The sequence below is a fragment of the Lepidochelys kempii genome, chromosome 27 (assembly GCF_965140285.1).
Source record: "Lepidochelys kempii isolate rLepKem1 chromosome 27, rLepKem1.hap1, whole genome shotgun sequence".
In the NCBI taxonomy this organism is placed as follows: Eukaryota; Metazoa; Chordata; order Testudines; family Cheloniidae; genus Lepidochelys; species Lepidochelys kempii.
This window is the reverse complement of record NC_136406.1, coordinates 15,547,781-15,567,517: the sequence shown is the minus strand read 5'-3', so window position 1 is coordinate 15,567,517 and position 19,737 is coordinate 15,547,781. Positions and strand designations below refer to the sequence as shown.

At 55.1% G+C, this 19,737-nt stretch overlaps 1 protein-coding gene across 4 annotated transcripts in view; it reads left to right on the top strand.

Moving 5' to 3' along the window:
• Nucleotides 1–11,096: 11,096 nt before the first annotated feature.
• MED24 (mediator complex subunit 24) overlaps nt 11,097–19,737 on the top strand; it is a 34,323-nt gene continuing 25,682 nt past the window's right edge. For 3 of the 4 annotated variants that reach the window (XM_078850782.1, XM_073326424.2, XM_073326427.2), the window contains exons 1-5: nt 11,097–11,181; nt 11,772–11,910; nt 16,100–16,182; nt 16,756–16,794; nt 19,127–19,200. In XM_078850782.1, the coding sequence (XP_078706908.1) occupies nt 11,781–11,910; nt 16,100–16,182; nt 16,756–16,794; nt 19,127–19,200 (326 nt within the window). In that variant the 5' untranslated portion in view covers nt 11,097–11,181; nt 11,772–11,780. Of the gene's footprint in view, nt 11,182–11,771; nt 11,911–12,525; nt 12,566–16,099; nt 16,183–16,755; nt 16,795–19,126; nt 19,201–19,737 lie in introns of those variants that run through there. The other variant, XM_073326426.2, reaches the window with a different exon arrangement.

The following is a 19,737-nucleotide window of genomic DNA, read 5'->3' as shown; positions in this document are numbered from 1 at the left end:
GGGGGCAAAGGGCTCGCTTGCCCATCGCTCTTCTCCAGCATGGCGGAGGCCTGATCCCGGGGTCCCTGGACAGCGCCCCTGACCCCAGGGCTGGCCCTTGTCCCTGCCCCGGGCTGCTCCCAGCATCTGCCTCCCCTTGGTGCCGGGTGGGGAGGGCCATTAACCCCTGCGGTGCTGGGGGATCCCACTGGCTCCAGCTCCCCACGGGACTGGTTTCCCCATGTCTGCAGGAGGATGAGAACGTCCGGAGCCCTGCCCTGCCTGGGCCGTGGGAGCCCAGCGCCGCCTGCCAGGGGGGCTGGACACAGCTGGTCCAGGGCTTCCTGCCAAGGCTGGTCCCAGGAGGGGGACGTTGGCTGAGAATCCGACGGGCTCCCCGAAGCAAGAATTCCTCCCCCCAGATGCCGCAGCTCCGTTCCCAGCTGCGGGGGGAGGGGCCTCATTCTTAAAAAGGGAACCGGCCGCTAACCCCCCTCTCCCAACCCACTGGGAACTGTTCTGGCCCCCTTTGCCCCTGCCCCTCAATCCCGAACTGCAGCCCCTCCAATTCCTTCTCCGTGCTGTGGCCGGCCCCTCCCAGGGGTTTGTGTGTCCCCCGTGTGGCTCAGAGACATGCCCCCCAACACACCCCTTGTCACCTGGCAGGTGCAGGTGTCGGCAGGACCCCGGCAGGGCAGCGTGTCCCCAGGGCCGGGGGGGGCGGGGGGCAGAGGAGGCAGCCTGCTCCTGCAGGAACATCCTGAGCGTGATCGGTTGTGGCAGCCTGGACAGTGTGCAGAAAATGTGGGCACAGCAGGCTGCGAGCCGTGGCCAGGCTGGGAACAGAGCAGCCCAGAGAGCTCAGATTGCAGTGCCCTGCCCGAGAAACGGACCCTGGGCACCCAGGAGCTCTTTGCCCAGCCAGGCCACCGGCTGCCCGTGCCCCCTGGTGCCGGCCAGGCTGTGGGAGGGCAGCTGCCCTCTGCAGCTTGCTATCTCCCTGCACCTGCAATCCATGGGCTCCAGCAGCCTCGCCCCGCCCAGCTTCATTCACCCCCAGGGTCCCCACCCCGCTGCGGACAGACCTGGTCTGCCGTGGTGCCGCCTATGTGGCCCCCCTGCCCCTGACGTCCCATCCCAGACGCATTGGGGGCCGGGCCCGGGTCGCTCTCTAGAGCATTTGGACAGGGCTGCCTTCTGCTTGCCACCACCCCAAGCTGGATTCGAACCAGCGCCCCACCGACAGGGAAGAACAAGTGTCCCATTACAGATCCCCCCGCCCCCAGCCTGCAGCTGTCAGACGTGCCGAGGGCCCCGTGCGTAGCCCTGGTCACAGGAAATCTGTCCTTATTAATACCCACCAGCCCCTCCCCACCTCCGGCCCCACCCGCGCTCCTCCAGCGCCGGCTGCCCTCTCCAGGAGTCACTTCCACAAGCCGGCAAGGCCCTGCCCAAATCCCCTTAATCCCGGCTCCATAATAGGGGGATTTGTGGCTCCCTGCTTGGCGGGGCCAGGATGAATAATTAACGCTGGGAATTAAGTGGCCTTTGTTATTTCTCATCAGTGCGATTGCCGGAGCGGACGTTCCCTTGGCTGGCAAAGCTCCCGGCGCCTCCCTGCCCCTGTACCTGGGCTGGGATTTGGTTCCTGGCGGGCAGGCGGAGGATCTAGGCATGGCATGATACTGGCTGGAACCTCAGGGAGTTAGTCCGAGGTGGAGGGGCCTGGCGGGCTGCCCCCGGCCCAGGCTGCTTTCCCAGGCACTGCTCATTGCATCCAGGCTTGGTCCTGCCCAGCCCAAAGCCCGACACTCCTGCCCCTAGCATGGGGCAGGGCTGAGCCCAGATCCTCTCAGAACCCCAGAGGCAGGGTTTGTGTTTCCCCGGGGGTGGGCAGCAGAGGGGAAAAAGGCCCCATGGGGGGCCCAGGACCAGAGTGCAGGAGGCAGGGACCCAATGGGGCCTGTGTGGCCAGGCCTGCAGGGAGGGTGGGGAGAGGGAACTGGAGCCTGGCCCCACGGCTTGCACACCACAACGCTTGGAGAGATGCTCCCACCCCATCCCCTCCAGGCAAGGAGCAAAGCAGGCCTTGAAACCAGCCAATGCTCAGGCTAGAACCCACCCCCACGGGCCGACACCGCTGCTGGGGCTGGGGGCAGGTCGGGGCTGGGGGCACGTCGGGGCTGCCCAGCCTTGGCCACAGACCCCGCCAGGCAGGAGCTCTGAGGGGATCCCCACCCTGTGCAACTTCCCATCCAGTGCAGGCACCCGGCCCGAGGGAGGATGGAGCAGGTGGGGGGCAGACGTGAGCTCCGTCCCAGGTGCGTGCGGGGAGGGGGGTCTCTTGGCAGGAGGGGTCCGGCAGCCCACACAGCTCCTGTATCATCAGGACACAGCAGAGTCTCAGCCCAGCCACCTGCCCCCTCCCTACCAGAAACCCACACCGGGGGAGAAACCTGCCCCCTCCACTGCCCACGGGAGACTGGCCAAACCCCTCAGCTCCTCACTGCCTAGGGAGAGGAAGGTTCAGGGATACAGGCCTCCGGAATGCCCTGCTCCAGAACAACCCTTCCCTGGCTCTAGAAAGCACAGCTCTAGAACATCGATGTTCTAGACCAGCTCGCCCCAGCCCTTCCCGCTCTAGAACGTGCATCTGCATTAGAACAAGTGTCTGTAGGTGTACCCTGCTCCAGAATAACGATGTGCCCCTGCTCGAGAACCCTCATCTTGCTCTAGAACACGAATGGTTGCTTGTGCCCCAGAAGGGTGGGGGCAGCAGGAGACAGGGCCCTCCCCCAGTGTGGGTGCAGGTACCTCATGCCGGCGGGCCGAGATTGGCTGCCTGCTTGCAGCCCAGCATGTGTGTTTGGGAGGGGGTGCATATGGGAAGAGCAGGGGGCTGTGGGTCGGGATTGGGGGGCACCGGCAAAGCAGTGGGGTAGGGGAGCCCAGGGCTGGCAGAGCAGGGGGCTGTGGGTCGGCACTGAGGGGCACCGGTAGGCCTGTGGCCCCCCCGGTTCCCTCCAGCGCGGCCCCGGCTCGGGGAAGTGGAGCGTGGCGTGGAATTGGGTCTCGGCGGGGTCCGCGCCTCCCCGGCAGACAGGTTCATTAGGAGACTGCTAAACGAGCTCTTTTCTCGGGGCGGGGTTGCTCTCTGCCTGTAATTAAGCCAGAGACGGCTAGCAGGGGGCTGCGGGTCGGGATTGAGGGGCATGGTTTCCGTTTCCAGAGGCCACAGCTGGGTGGGCTCACCCTGCCGGCCAGAAGAGCTGAGGAGGCGTTTTCCCCACCCGCGAAGGGTCCCAGGGAAATTCCCACCCAGAGCGACGTGTTGAACAGGAGCGGAGCCCCCCGGAAACGGACGCTGCCCCTGTGCACCCACAGCTCTCCAGCAGGATAACCTCAGTACTGCTCATTCCCCCACAGCCCAGGCTGGCAAAGGCACAGGCCTCGAGGACCGGCTCAGTGCTCCCCAGGGGCCCGTGCTGGGATGGGAGAGCAGCCAGGGAAACCCCAGGGGCAGCCGAAAGCACGGCTGGTGTTTCGATAGGGGGCGCTCTGCCCTCTGAGACAGGGCTGACCGCAGTGCCGTGCTAGGGGGCGCTATGCCGGGGGGGGTGCTGCGTCTCAGTCGGGGGGGCGCTCTGCCCTCTGAGACAGGGCTGACCGCAGTGCCGTGCTAGGGGGCGCTATGCCGGGGGGGGTGCTGCGTCTCAGTCGGGGGGGCGCTCTGCCCTCTGAGACAGGGCTGACCGCAGTGCCGTGCTAGGGGGCGCTATGCCGGGGGGGGTGCTGCGTCTCAGTCGGGGGGGCGCTCTGCCCTCTGAGACAGGGCTGACCCCAGTGCCGTGCTAGGGGGCGCTATGCCGGGGGGGGTGCTGGGTCTCAGTCGGGGGGGCGCTCTGCCCTCTGAGACAGGGCTGACCGCAGTGCCGTGCTAGGGAATGGTATGCCGGGGGGGGGTGCTGGGTCTCAGTCGGGGGGGCGCTCTGCCCTCTGAGACAGGGCTGACCCCAGTGCCGTGCTAGGGGGCGCTATGCCGGGGGGGGTGCTGGGTCTCAGTCGGGGGGGCGCTCTGCCCTCTGAGACAGGGCTGACCGCAGTGCCGTGCTAGGGAATGGTATGCCGGGGGGGTCCCCCCTGGCAGGCAGGACTAGGCCCCAGCACAAGTGGGCGTAGTTTGGCAGCCCTGTCAGGAGGGCTTTGTTGGTCCTTCCTGCACTGGGAACAAAAGGTTCCAGGCCCTTTCCGGGGCCCTTCGTGTTTTCAGTGCCTCTGTCTTTGTCTCTGACGTCGATGTTGTAACAACCCAAATATTTTACCCCCGTGCTCTGCGTCCGGCCCCCAGCTGTTCGCCTGCTGACTCTGCGGAACGCGCTTGACGCTGGCCAGCTGCTCCCAAGCTGCTGACCCCGGCCTTCTCCCGCGCTTTGGGGCCCTGGATTTTTCGCAGGCTGCCAATGCTCCGGGATGCCTTCCACCCAAAGGGCTGGTGGGTCAGCCAGCAGCCGGACCGCAGCAGCCCAGACCGCCTCTCTCCTGGGTGAGACCAGAGCTGGCTCACGGGGCTGTGCCTTTCCCATCTCTGAAGGCAAGCACATCCCATCCCTGAAGCTGAGCACCGCCGGGCGGGGGCAGGGACTAAGTCTCTTCAGGACCCCTGTGCCCGGACGTGGTGCTAGCGGGCACCCACCTCTGTCACTCTGACAGCATGGGTGAGTCCCCCCTGCCTCAGTTTCTCCGTCTGTAGCACCATGATACGGGGCCACCTCTGCAAAGCGCTTTGAGATCCGGAGCTGCTTCCATAAATGCAGGATCCTGAGTAACCATTCCCACTCCGCTCTCTCTCCAGCTGCCTTCGAAGCTATGAGGGGCCCGAGGGTGTGGTGGGGAAGGGGGAATCCCCTACTGGGCACCCAGGGCCCCTTTTATTCTGAAATGATTTCCCTGTTGCTTCAGCTCCTCCTGCCGTTGCCACGGCCTCTCCCCGCAGTATGGATCCCTCCTGGCATTGGGTCCCACCGCTGGCAGTGCCTGGCATATTTTGCATGGTGCCCGGGCTCAGTGAATAGGTCCGAGAGCCAGAGCAGAAGCCGTACAACAAAGGGACAAAAAGCCAGTGTCACTTGGGGTAAATGCCTGACTCTCCCTTCCCTGCCTGGCAAAGAACGTGGTGGTGGTGGTGGGAGCCCCGGGGGCACCTTATCACTGCCTCTTCTAGGTCTGGCTTGCCCAGGCTTTGGGCTCCAACCTGCTGCTGACACGGCACAGTCATGTGATCGGTCACCTTTAGCCCTGGACAGAGGACAAACGTCTTCGCCGAACTTGGCTAGAGACCCAGTTTGTGCAGATCCGTGGAACACAGGGCTGGGGTAGCAGGGGGCTGCGGGTCAGGACTGAGGGGTCCTGGTACAGCTGGGGGGAGCCCAGGGCTAGGGCAGCGGGGGGTGCCGGGATAGCAGGGGGCTGCGGGTTGGGCTTGAGGGGCTCTGGGGAGATGGAGCCGCCGCACGGCAAGCAGGCTGCTGGGCCAGGAGCCCTGGCCAGTGGGGGCTGCGGATTCTGGTATGGCCAGGGGCAAGCGGATCCTTCCGGCCCAGGCGGGGCTGTCGGTGCTGTGGCACGAGCGTAGGAAGTCAAGGCTGTTTCCCGGCCTGTTGAATGGCCCCCACAGAGCCATGCTGGACAGACGCCAGCTCAGCTGACAGCTGCTGCCTCTCCGCAGAGCCCCCCTGCCCACCCCCAGCTTCGACCGCCTCTTTGGGAAGGAGCCTGGCTGAACAATAAACAAGGGCCCTGTGTGTGTGTGTGTGTGTGGCAGGGGGTATGTACAATGGACAGGGTGCCAGGGGTGGCCGGGGGGAGCCCAGCTGCTCAGCACTCTCTGCTGGCCATAGTGCAGAATCCCTTGGCTGGGAACAGCCCTGCGCTGTCTGGAAGGGGGGTAACACTGCGGATTACAGCCCCCCACCCAGGGTCTGTGTGTGTGTGTGTGGGCAGCGGCCACGCGGTGTCAGCTTGGGGCAGGGGCCAGGGCAGTCGCTTGTATCCCAGTGGGATCCCAGAGGTGCTCCACGCTGGCTGGGGGGAGCCAGGCCAGGGCCCTGGCATCGCGGGGCACAGCAGGGCTGGGCCCTCAGCCCCCCGGTGGGACCCAGGCTGCTCTGGCGCTTGCAGTCCTGGGCACAGGCTCAGCCACCCGGGAGGGTAGCGCCCTCTGCTGATGGCGAGGGCAGCGCGGGCCGTGGCAGTCCCCCAGCCTTGCCGGCACGCCCCAGGTAGAGGTGAGACATCGCCACAGGCCTCCCTGCTGAGGCTGCCCAGGGCGGCCCCGCTGCGGCTGGGGATTGAGTCCCGTATTCACATCCTCCCTGCAGAAGGGCACATTCTGAGCTGGGTTATTATGGGGTTGGGGGCAGCGCGCTGAGCAGGACTCCTGGGTTCTCTCTGACTTGGCGCATGACCTCAGCGGAGTCCTCTGTGCCTCCGTTCCCCGGTGGAACATGGAGATCACAACGTTCGTCAGGTTAGCCTGTGAGCACTTGGGTCGGGGCAGTCTCTCCACCTGTGCGCTGCCCGGCTCGGCAGGGCCCTGGGTGGGGCTTGGGGTTGTCTTGTAATACAAGCAGTACGGGGAAAAGGCAAGGTTATGTGCAGTGAACAGGGCCAGGCCAGGCCGTGCCTTCAGGACGGTCAGGCCCGTTTGAGGATTCCCCTCTCCCAGCCATGTTCTGCTCCATCTTCTGTGTGTGGCCTGGGCAGGGAGAGGGGGCATCCCCGGGCAGCAGACGAAGACTCTGAAGGGGAAGAGAGAAGGGTTCTGAAACCACGCGTGGGATGGTCATTATTCAAAGTCTCTGTCACCTGCTCCCTGCCTCTGGGGAAAGAAAAAGAACAACGTCTGGCATAGTCACAGGAGAGGAAAGAAAGGCGAAGAGGTGGATTGCCGCTTCCATGGGAGCAAGGAGCTTCCTAAATAGCTCAGAGGGACTCAGAACTGCCTGGGGCTAGATCTCAGAGCAGCACTGAAAGCCCTTGCATGGCCGCTCAAGGGGAATCGCTGTTAGAAGTGAAGGACCTATGACACACAGCCGAGAAGTTTGCGATTCCATCCAGCAGGGGGCACTGGTGACTCAGCCAAGCTCACCAGTTGGTTGCAGTGCTGTGCTCTGCCATGTTGCCGTTCATCCCAGACACCCAGAGCTCCACAAAGGGAGCAGTCAGTCAGCAGCGTTGTCAGAAATTGCAGGTCAGAGGAGGAGGGACTTGCCCCAGGTCACGCAGGGAGTCAGTGGCAGAGCCAAAAATAAAGCCCAGGAGTCCTGGCTGAGGGCCCACAGCTCAGTCCACTGCTTCTATGGCGAAGCTGGGAACTAGGTCAGACTCCGTTGCCTTCAGCTGTCGCTGCAGAGACAGGGTCCGAAGTGCTGAGGTCCGGCAAGTCCCGCTGGAGCCAACGTGTCAGGCACCTCTGAAAACCAGGCTGTGAACTCACGCCAGGGGGCCTTTTAGGCATAACCCAGACCTGATTCTGAGCTGGGTCCAGTCTGCATCTTGGCTTCACCTTGACGCCGGGTGGAATTAGCTCAGCCAAGCCTGCAAACGTACCCTGTTCTGCACCCTTGAAATGCAGGATCCTCGAGGACAACTCTGGAGCGAGGGGCCAAACCCCCACACTGGCACGCCCACGGTACCAGGGCCTTGCCTGGCCCAGCCCAAAGCATATCTGCAGCAATGTAAGTGCAGATCCCTCACATGGAGCTGGCAGCTCGCTGGGTTAACGCTGCCAGGGACACAGCTCCTCCTCCAGGTTCCCTTCCAAGCCGCTGCCCAATTATCCTGGCAGATGGTGAACGGCACAGTTCTCTGTTGTGAGCGTAGGGCATGTGACTGGGAGACACTGAGTTTCGTGGGAGAGGGATCAGGTGATCTGGGCACACCAGCCAGCCACCCCGTGAGGGTGGGTGGCATTTTGTGGGGGGAAACCGATGCCAGGAAAGAGAGAGAGAGAGAGAAGAGAGAGCTGCTATCCTGGGGGGAAAGTTCCCTGTTGTTTCGGCTACCGCAAGGCCAGAGCGTTCCCCCGTGCGGCTTCCACTGCAGTAATAAGCAGGTTCTGTGGGCGCGGGCAGTCCAGCTGCACCACTGTGGAGACTGCTGGGGGCACAAGGCCATTGCGGTGCTGGGGATGGGCCCCACTGGTGAAATGCAGCTGTGGGGCTCGGGGGAAATCTGGAAGGGGCTGCAGTATTCTGGTTTGTGTGTGTGAGAGAGAAAGTATTCTGGATTGTGTGCCCCCTGCTGGATTGAATCAGAATGACACAACTGTGTGTCCTAGGCGGCGGCCCCTATCTCATTAATAACCAATGAGGAGTCTCCCCTAGCTTAAGCCCTCGGGGCATGGGCTTTGGTGCCGGAGGTCTGGGCTCCACCAGGGAATTCTGGGCGGCTGCAGTGTGCCCATCATGGGTGTGTCCAGAATCTTTGGCCTCCCTCTAGCCCCTCCCCAAGAGGTTTGTGGTTGCAGTGGATCGCCCCAGCACCACCAGTGTGAGACGGGGGGGTGATCCCCTTTCCAAAGAGTGGGAAATCGAGATGCTGCCACCTGAATCTGTGAACCCAGGAGCCCTGGCTCCTGGACCAGCCCCGGTTATTATCTATCCTGTGTATTAATGGCAACACCTTGAGGCCTGCAGTGAGACTGTGCACAGTTCCTGCCCCAATTATCTTATACTCTAGCTAGACTAGGAGTGGGGGGACCAGGCACAGAGAGGGAGCGTGTCACGCAGCAGGTCAGAGGAAGAGACACCCTCCCCCCCAGCTCTTCGCAGTCCCAATTCACTGTCCTAGTCATAGGATCATCCTGGGTCTAAGTCAACGCTCCCTCCCCAAATCACTCTGACCAGGAGCCCCAACTAAGCATTAAACAGCAAAGGGGGTGGCGATGGGGAATGAAGAATAAATCAGGTGCCCGTCAGCCCCGAAGCCAGCCTGTGCTGGGATGCGCCTGGGAGTGGGTAGCCAAGACGGTGGCTTTGATTCTGTCTTCAGCGCCAGGGTTGCCAGCTGCAGCTCCTCCTCGAACACACAGCTGCAGCTCCCAAGGAGAACATGTCCCAGCTCGAGCCTGATTGGGAGGCCCTTGGAGACAGGTCCCAGGATGCAGCATGCTGCCTTGATCTGATTGGTGAGGCCTGCGTAGACAACGGGTCCCAGCATGTGAGTCAATCTGAGACTTTGCACAAATATTTTGATTGTGTGTGTGGCAGTAGCAGAGTATTTCCATCCCAGCGTTGCCACATCCCCTCGAGACGGGGAAGGGAATGAAGATGATCCAGAACCATCTGCCAGGTCTGCCCCTTCAGATGGCCTCCCTCAGCCAGAAGGCTTGGATAGAGATGTGAGCGCCAGGTTGGAAAGAGAGCACTTTCCCCTTACTAACCTGCCAGTTGTCCCAGAGAATGAAGGAATGGTACATCTGTATTTGCACCATTCCCTACAGTAAGTGTAAAGAGGTGCAAAGGATTGGTGCAAATACTGGAGTATTCCAATGTATCTCGGAAAGGGGCTCCCAAGTGTTCCTTCTTGTGGATAGCCCTCCCCCTCATCTTCTTATTTATTATCTGTATGGCCCTAGCACCCCTCCATGGTGCTGGGCTCTGTACAGACACAGAAGAAGGAGATAATCCCTCCCCCAAAGAGCTTACAATCTAAGTATAATACAAGAGACAACAGATGGATACAGACAGGGGAGTACAAGGAAATCTCTCCTCCCATTCCCCAAGGCTTGGCCCCCACCTTCTTTCCTATCACATCCAGGGGGGATTGTCCATCACTGGCCATTTTAAAATCAAGATTGGATTTTTTTTCTAAGAGAGCTGCTCTAGGAATTATTTGGGGACGTTCTGTTCTGTTACCTGTCCTGTTCATTCCCTCTGGGGCACCTGGCACTGGCCACTGTCAGAAGATAGGACACTGGGCTAGATGGACCTTTGGTCTGACCCAGTGTTGCTGCTCTTATGTTCTCTGGCCTGCGTTACACAGATGGTCGGATTATGTATCACAATAGTCCCTTGTGGCCTTTGAATCGACAGATCTTGAAATTTGTGGTTGCTCGAGCGATTGCTTGCTTGGGGAAACTAATATGGAGGGAATTATTAAACATGTCGCATGTCTTTTAACCTGGTGTAGCAGTTGGAAATGAGGGGAGCCCAGCTGACCCCAATGCCCCACGTGCCCTGCCCAGAGCTCTGCCCAATGCCAGTGCCCAGCCGGTTGCTCGGGGGCTGTGGTTTGAAAACCACTGACTGGAGAAGAGACAACTCAGACTGGGAGTGGGTGCCAGCCTTCCTGGGTGTTTGGGAAGTGCCTGGCACCTGGCGCACACTACGGTAAGAAGAGTACGGTAAATAACCGTAATTAACGATGCACGCTGAATCTTTCCCGGGGTGGGATGGGGGCAGGTCACAGCCCCTCTGGCTGCGGCGCCCACCCCCAGGGATTCAGCTCCATTTCTCCGCAAGCTGCCGGGGACCAGCACAAATGTCTGTTTATAGATTCCAGCTGGCGAAGGGGCACAAATAAATAACCCCCCCAAATAACAGTAAAAAAAAAAATCCTTGGTTTGAGCATTGGCCTGCTAAACCCAGGGTTGTGAGTTCAATCCTTGAGGGGGCCATTTAGGGATGGGGCAAAAATTGGGGATTGGTCCTGCTTTGAGCAGGGGGTTGGACTAGATGACCTCTGAGGTCCCTTCCAACCCTGATATTCTATGATTCTATGATTGTCTATCGGCTGGAAAAGTTCACCGCCCCGCCCCACCCCACCCAGGTCAGAGGGGCGGCCCGATGTCTCTGTCTCTGGGGGAGGGATCGCTCAGTGGTTTGAGCATTGGCCTGCTAAACCCAGGGTTGTGAGTTCAATCCTTGAGGGGGCCATTTGGGATCTGGGGCAAAAATTGGGGGTTGGTTGGTCCTGTTCTGAGCAGGGGGATGGACTAGATGACCTCCTGAGGTCCCTTCCTACCCAGGTAGCCTATAATTCTAGGGCAGCCTGCTGCAAAAAACTACCCCTCCCAGCAGCCTCCGCGGCGCGCGGCGCTCTTCCAGCCAATCAGCGGAGGGCTTGTTGGTGGGTGCCAAGATGGCGGAGCCCAGGGGCTGAAGGGGGTGATGTCTGGCGGCTGGTTGCGAGGGCTGGAAGGTGAGGGAGCCCCTCCCCCCCCGTGTGTTTCTGGGTGGGGGGGTTGGGGGGGAAGAGACCCTGGGTGTGTTTCCGGGTGGGGGGCTTCTCCCTCCCCCATAAGCAAGTTAAAGGGGTGCTAATAGGAGATGGGGCTGCCCCACTGGGGGAGGTGGGGGGGGGGCTTCACTCCTCCACCTCTAGCCACAGGAGCTGCCCCCTCCCGGAGCTGGGAGCAGAACCCAGGAGTCCTGGCTCCTACTCCCCTGCTGCAAACACTTGTCCCCCAGATCTGGGAGCGGGAAGGGAACCCAGGAGTCCTGCCCCCCAGCACCCTATGCTCCCTCCCAGTGTGACTAGAACCCAGGAGCCCGTGCTCCTGCTCTAACCTATCATGGGAATAGGGCCGCAGAGTCCTGGCTCCCAGCCTCCTGGGTGAGCCAGGCTGCCCTGCCTCCTTCTGAGTAAATCTTTTATTACGGAAATAAAAGGCATGCTTAATTGATAGCGCCCCCCCTAGGGAGGTGTGTGGGTGAGCTAAATCTATGAGAGGAATGGGTGAGAAATGGTGTTGTGAACAAGCTGCTGTATCATCCGTCTCTCCCTTTCAGAACGGAAAGATGAAGGTTGTCAATCTAAAGCAGGCCATTCTCCAGGCCTGGAAAGAGCGGTGGAGTGATTACCAGTGGGCCATAAACATGAAGAAATTCTTCCCCAAAGGAGCCACCTGGGACATACTTAATTTGGCAGGTCAGGGTTTTGTTTTCTTTGGCTGCTTGGGTGCACATGTCTGTCTGTGTTATGTGTTTGGTACAGAGTGAGACAAACATATGATCCGGAAAAGCAGACTGCTGCACTTGTATTATGTTTAGTGTTGTTTCTGTGCTAGCGTGTAAACTTGCCCTACTTGTCAGGACTGAAAAACTCCCCAACAGTAAACTTTGGAATGAAGGCTCCTGCACTCGAAAGACTTATATACGAGTGGAGCCCTTCACTAGGGCTACTCGTGCTTAAAGCCAAAGATGTAAATCTTAGGATGAGTAGGGTACAAAATATGATTATTGGCTGCAATAACTAGCTGAGGTATTACTGACACTGAGAGATGCAGGATGGTTTAGTGGATAGAGCACTACATTGGGACCCAAGAGATCTGGGTTCTCTTCCCAGCTGTGTTGCTGATTTGCTTGGAGACCTTGGGCATCAGTTTCCCCACATGTACCATGGGGATTATGATCCTTATCTCCCCTGTCAAGTGCTTAAAGATCTGAGGATACAAAGTGCTGTATAAGAACTAGGTATTTCTGTTGTTATAATAATTCGGGATTATTGTTTATTAAAAAACTGAAAGCATTTTCCGACCCACAGATACCATCAGAATTTGTTTTTCTCATCCCAGTTCAAGAAGGTAGATTGACACAAATCCTGCTAAATGTTGGTACCTGCTGAGTATACGTAGGTAAAATAATTGCCAGACTTTTATGCCAATTATGGTAACATGTTAGTTTTTCCTGGCTGTGGTGTGTGTTTGAAAGCCCTGCGTAAACGAACACAAATCACTTGTTCTTGAGTTGATGTAAAGGAGAGGTTTTCAAGGGAAATATTCCCCATTCAAACCAACATGGAGAACTGGACTGAACGTCCTAATTATGCTAGATGAGGGTTGGCTCTCCCATAACCTAAGATCATATCTTCCCCACATGCGATTCCATTCATCTGGGTCCATTTTCTGTTAAGTGAGGGGTGGGGAATTCTTTGTTTCACTTGTGAGATCCCATTTCTGTTCCTTTCAAAAGTTCTTTATTGGTGCATTAACATAGGGTTTACAGAATTTACCAGACACCTACTGGCCAGAGGAGTAAGGTCCCAGGGATGAGCGTGAAAAGTGCAGCTCAAACCTGCTGGGTAGAAGGAGGGTACTATAATGCTATGCCTGGACATTGCTTGAGAGTATGATTTTTGTAATCTCACCCTCTGGCTAGAGGGTAATTGCTAAATTTTGAAGCCTCACCTTGCCTGCTGGGATGGAAAAGAGTTCCGCTCTGCTTCTTTCTTCCTTTGCTTGCCCTTCAATTGCAAGCCTACTGTAAAGTGAGGTATCTCCTACTCTATCCAACCCCATCTCCTCAGCTGCTGCAGAGGGTGTATTCTTCTGCTACAGTCGCTGTCCCTTGTGAGTAGCTCCATTTTCTGCTTCTGCTGTTAGCCATCTTGGGCAGCAGAAGAGTAAAATGTCCATGATTATTTTCACAGTTGTGAAACTGATTAGTGTTCTATTATTTTTGCTGTGCTGCTGCTTGGAAAAGCTCTGAGCAGCAGCAGTGGGACTGAGGCAGTCTGCAGGCTCAGGAAGACAACGCTGTATTTATATTTGGAGCGTGCTCTTTACAACTACAAGGATTAGAAAGATAGTGTTTTGAGAGCTGGAGAAATTTATAATTTAGTGCTCCCTGCCCCTAATTATAGAAAGCTCCCCATTCACCAGTGGTGAACAGATTTTGTTTTTAAAGCCCTGCATGATCTGATACTTGTCATACAAAAGAATTTACTGGGTACCACATGATCCACATGGAAGATTTGTGACTCTGAGTTCCCACTTATAACTCTCGTGTACTGCAAATCAGTCCCAAGATAAACATCCTTCAGATATCATTGTGATAGGCTATGGCTAACCCCCATCCCCCTCAAGTTCTGAAAATTGTAACTTTAAAAATGCACCTATATTGAGAGACTAACCTGATGCATAGCTCAGCCACCCCCAGCAGCTGTGTATTCCTCCTCCCAGCCCTACGCACCTCTCTGCCTATTGTTTCCTGCCTTTGCTCCTTTGTCTGCGCTTTATCCTCTTCGATGATAATCTCTTTCAGGGCAGAGAGACTGCCTAGTTCTAGGCCTTTGCAGTGTTTAGCACCGTTTGGGCACTGTAGCTAATATTTTCAAACCCAGGTACCTAAAGTTAGGCTCCACGTCCAGATTTAGCCACGTAACCTCAGCTCTGTTGCGGCAGGGGGAATTGCAGCCGTTCAGAATTGTTGGCATATAGGGCACGTCCAGGTCGTTGCCTAAATCTGCATGCGGGAGCTTGACTTTAGGCTCCTGGAGTTGAAACTCTTGGCCCATATCAATTATAACAGAGTCTCTCTGTAGAAATGAGGCAGCACAGGTGAACCAGTGATTGCCGGTTATGAAGAGGCTAACCTGAGTGGTGTCGGTGGCAGGGGGATGGGAGGCAGTGGAAAGGCACTAGGTAGACTCTGGAGACTTTGGCTCTAGCCCCTGTTCTGTCACTGCTGTGCAGCCTTTGGCAAGTCTGTTCCCCTCGCTGTGTGTCTGTATTCCCTTCACCCACTGCCTGCCTTGTCTGTGTAGGGTAAGGACTGTCTCTTATAATGTGCCCGTAAAATGGGCCTTTGGTCTCGATTGCGTTTTCTAGCAGTGCTACCATAATACAAATAATGACAGGGTTTGGGGGAGTCCAGGGAGGACTTGTTTGTCACTTGGAATAGCTCTGATGATCCTCCTTGTTCATAATTTCGGACGAGGTGATTTCCTTTAAACCCACTGTGCATTAGCCCTAGAATGGTCCTTTTTAACATTCAGATGCTGCTTTCAAATCCAAAAACGGAAGGAAAAAATCTGGTAGCGAGATGCCAGAACAGCCCCAGTGCCTGGCGGAGCTGTAGCGATGCATACGCGATGGATCATGATGTCTTGCCTGGGTTGTGTCATGCTCCCTGGTTATAGGATGACGGGAAGGGGAAAAGTTACCAAAAAAAAAAGGGGGGGGGGAGAAAACCTGGATTTGTGCTGGAAATGGCCCACCTTGATTATCATACACATTGTAAGGAGAGTGGTCACTTTAGATAAGCTATTACCAGCAGGAGAGTGGGGCGGGGGGAGAGAAAACCTTTTGAAGTGATAAACACCCATTTTTTTCATGGTCTGTGTGTATAAAAACATCCTCACTGCATTTTCCACTTTTATGCATCCGATGAAGTGAGCTGTAGTCCACGAAAGCTTATGCTCAAATAAATTGGTTAGTCTCTAAGGTGCCACAAGTACTCCTTTTCATTAGAATTCTCCCTCTCTGGTGAGCAGAAAGATGCATTTAGTTTCCGAGTGTCCATAATTGCTGAGCAAGCTCTAGGATGTGTCTTGCAGCCAACAATTCTGATTCAGTGCTTGTGATTTATTATTGTCTGGGGATTCAGACTGGTGCATTATTTTTGAGCGGTTGCCCTCCAAGAAAGTGAGGGGTGCACTTATTCAGTGATTCCCAAATGGCAGTTTCCACCTCCAGCATCTGGGTGCCTCAGACTAATTAAAACAAAGGCTGCAAAATATGGATCTGTCTTTGTGAGACAGCCTCCGTGCTCTGCTGCAGTAGTGCAAATGGGCAGTTTAAAAGCTTGACTGAACAGATAGGACATGCACTGCACTCATGAGCTGCCAAACCCAAGCTCTGGCAGATTGCCAGGGGAAGCGGGCACCCAAAGTGCATGGGCATTCTCAGCAGAGGGGCCATTCGCTAGGCCTGGAGAGTTCAGGAACCAACAGCAAAAGCCGCCCAGTTGTGGCAGCATCCAAGAGATGTGTGTGAGCGGAGGTTTTCTCCCAGATCACTGGGCCCCAGTAAGTTGGAAGAGGGGTAATGCACATTGATAACAGCAACTTTCAGACAGTGGGGTCCATTTTTGCCCAAGCTTGTCTGCAAGAGCTGAGTTAGCGGCAGGATACTTTATGCTTCCTAAGTTATTTATTGTCCTCTGCTACTGGGAATTGACAGTTGTAGGGTTCATTTATTTTAAAGACAACGTCGTGCTAAATCTTTGGGATCAGCAATGTTTTCTTTGTCTCCCTTCCTGCTTGTGGGATGTGCCCACAATGGGAGATTATGTGTTAGCTGAACTAAAATCTCCGGCCTTTCTTGTTTTAATTGCAGAAGCTCTCCTTGAACAGGCCATGATTGGCCCATCACCCAACCCACTGATCTTGTCCTACCTGAAATATGCAATCAGTTCCCAGGTAACAACCTCGGTAACACTTCTCCTTTTCAAAGTGCATTACAGACACTGATGAATTAACCTTCCCAACCCCGAGTTAGGGGACTTGTTGCTCCTGGAAAACCAAGTTTCAGAAGCGAAGTGACTTGTCTAGATCCACAGAGGGACTCAGTGGGACAGCCAGGATTAGAATGCAGAATTTCTTGTCTCCCAGTGCGGCACTTGATCATGCTTCTCTCCTCTGCAAGGAGACAGTGGCGGAGTGTCCCTCTGATCAGTACGTGCCAAAGCAATAAAGCTTCTGATGGTGACCTGTGCATACAAGCGGGCATAGAGATCCCTTGCCCTTTAGACAGTTCCTCAGCTGCCAGACACTCTTGCTTTCCTTAGCTTATTATTTAAAATTGTAGTTTAATGTGAAGTTTGTGTAAAGCACCTAAAAATGTCTGTTTACATTTGTGCTGGGTCACTGCCAAAGCCCCTTTTTAAGAGACAAGTAGCGCAGCTGTAAAATGACCTCATTATTCCTTGGCAACAGCAATTGCATTTTAAAATGTTAGCTAATAACTTTCTTGCTCTCTTTTTTTGTTCCTAGATGGTGTCTTATTCCACCGTCCTGACGGCCATCAGTAAGGTAGATCTTGACGGATGCCATCTTTCATTTTACCTACAATCTATGCTTCCATTTCTGTCCCACTGACTCCTGCCAGATATAGGTCAAGCGGAAAATGACATCCTTTGCTGAGTCAGCAATGATCAGATGGCACAAACCAAAGAGATTGTTTCTGTGTCCCTGCTATGTGGAACAGGCTGTTCACCATCAGTGGAAAGAGATCACTTGCCTTTCCTTTGGGAAACTGCGCGCAGTTCCTTGCGAGGCAGGTTGAAAGGCCTAATCCATCCTAACGTGTGCACGACACATTTAAAACCACATACTGGCACATCCTTTTCACAGCAGTCGACAGCTCCAGCCGTGGTGGGGGAATCCAGGGGTTAATACTTAAAACCAGCAACATTGGGATGTAGCGCTGCCAGTTAATGCAGTGTCGTAGCCAGAGACTAGTGTTTTTTCTCCTTGACGGGAGCAGTGTTAACATCTTAGCCAGTGTAACTTGTATTAAATGTCCCAGCAGCTGAGGTTACACGTGAAGGGTCAGTTTCACAAGTAGTCAGCACCCAACAGCTCCCACTCTTCATGGAGGGTAGGTCCATCACCGGCTATTAGCCAGGATGGTCATGGATGCAACCCCATACTCTAGGTGTCCCTAGCCTCTGACTGCCCGAAGCTGGGAGTGGACGACAGGGGATGGATCACACAATAATTGCCCTGTTCTGTTCATTCCCTCTGGGGCACCTGGCATTGGCCGCTGTTGGAAGACAGGATACTGGGCTAGCCGGACCTTTGGTCTGACCCAGACTGGCTTTTCTTGCTGGGCAATGAACCATTCTGAAAATCTGTCCATGGAGACGTTGTGTTTTAGTGACAGAGGGAAATGCACTCCCAGGACAGGGTGCTATGAGTTAAAAGTGGTTCATGTGAAAGATTGCTAGTGTCCTGCTAGAATAAGTTACCTTATCAGTGTTCCTCAACCTTTTCAAGTGGGGAGTCCTTGTTCTCAGTCAGGTATTTTTCACAACCCCTTATGTTCCCTATAGAAATAAAGGGAATAAAGGATCGATGATGATAATGCTTTAATATTTATTTGTGTATGTGAGAGTCGAGAGGTTGACAGAGATCACGTGAAGGGTAAGAGCATGCGGGCTGTGGGGGAGTGAGATTTTCTTTGCTTTAGATTGTAATAAAACTTCCAACCCTTGGTAGCCCCCTGACTGCCTTTCATGATCCCCTCCCAGCAGGTCGCGATCCACCAGTTGAGAAGCATTGACCTAGAATCATAGAAATGTAGGACTAGAAAGATCTTGATGGGTCATTGAGTCCAGGCCCCTGTACTGAGGCAGGACTAGGTATTATCTAGACCATCCCTGGCGGGCACTTGTCTAACCCAGTGATACTCAGACTGAGGCTCGTAAACTGCAAGTGGCTATTTAAAGTGTCTCCTGCCGCTCTTTGCAGCACGTGATATTAAAACCCTGTGTGATTTAATTATTAACCACTCAGGAGGCTTTTACTATGTCGTTAACCAATTAAGTTATCAACTTGCACTAAGTTATTAACGTATTTGCTATGAAAATTATATCGATCAATATTTCCCCTTGTCGCACTGTTTACATCTGAGTGGTGCTGTAGTAAATGAGACCGTGAATTCACATGATTGTGGCTCTTCTGGGTAATGTTGGTCGCTAATTTGGCTCCTGAACCACTGAGCTCTGAGTATCGCTGCTCTAAGCTGTTTTTAAAAATCTCCTCTGATGGAGATTCCACAACCTCCCGAAGTAATTTGTTCCAGGGCTTCAGCACCCTGACAGGAAGTTTTTCCCAATGTCCAACCTAAACCTCCCTTGCTGCAATTTAAGCCCAGTACTTCTTGTTCTGTCCTCAGTGGAGAAGAACAATTTATCACCCTCCTTTTTATAACACCCTTTTACGTACTTGAAAACTGTTATCATGTCCCCCTTCAGTCTTTGCTTCTCCAGACTAAACAAACCCATTTATTTCATTCTTTCATCGTAGGTCCTGTTTTCTAGACCTTTAATCATTTTTTCTTGCTCGCCTCTGGACTTCCTCCAATTTGTCCACATCTTTCTTGAAGCATGGTGCCCAGAACTGTCTTATCGGTGCTGAGTAGAGTGGTAGAATTACTTTGTGTCTTGCCTACAACATTCCTATTAATACAGCCTTCATTTCTGAGTAGCTGTTGACCTAGCTGCCAATACAAACTCTTGGCAGGGAGCCCTGTCCTATCCTAGAGTGGGTCACAGACTGTCTTTTAATGTTTCTTTTTAAAAACTGAGATCTATATTCAACGCTTCTGATTTTAAAATCCCCTTGTATTCCTGTATTGTAGTTCGATGACTTCTCCCGAGATCTCTGCGTCCAGTCCCTGCTGGAGATCATGGATATGTTTTGTGATCGGCTCAGGTATTGGGCTGCTGTTGTGTTACATTGTGCTCTCTTCTGAAGGGTTGCGTGATGATGCTGTGGGAGGAGTTGCTCTAATGCCCCTGAAAGGCAAAGATCGATAACACTGATGAGCCAGCAGTAGTGGATACGTGGGACAGCGGTTCCCAAACTGTGGGTCGCACCCCCAGATGGGGTCGTGCCATCAGCCAGTAGGGTCGCAGTGATCCCTTAGTGTATGGAGGATGACACTTGGGGCTTGTCTACACTACATTGCTGTCCGCCGATCCGGGGTGTAGACAAGCCCTTGGTGACCTCCCATGTATGATGCATGGAGGACACCATTTTGCTCTACAAAGTAGCATCCTTTGCACCGTATGACCTCACACGCACCATATGTAAGAGGTCACGCTGCATGGAGGACGCCATTTTATAGAGCAAAATGGCATCATCCGTGCAACGGGGTCTCACCTATGGTGTGTGCGAGGTCGCGCTGTGCAGAGATGCCATTTTGCTCTTGAAAATGACATCGTCCTGCTGTCTGGGGTCCCAGGAGGA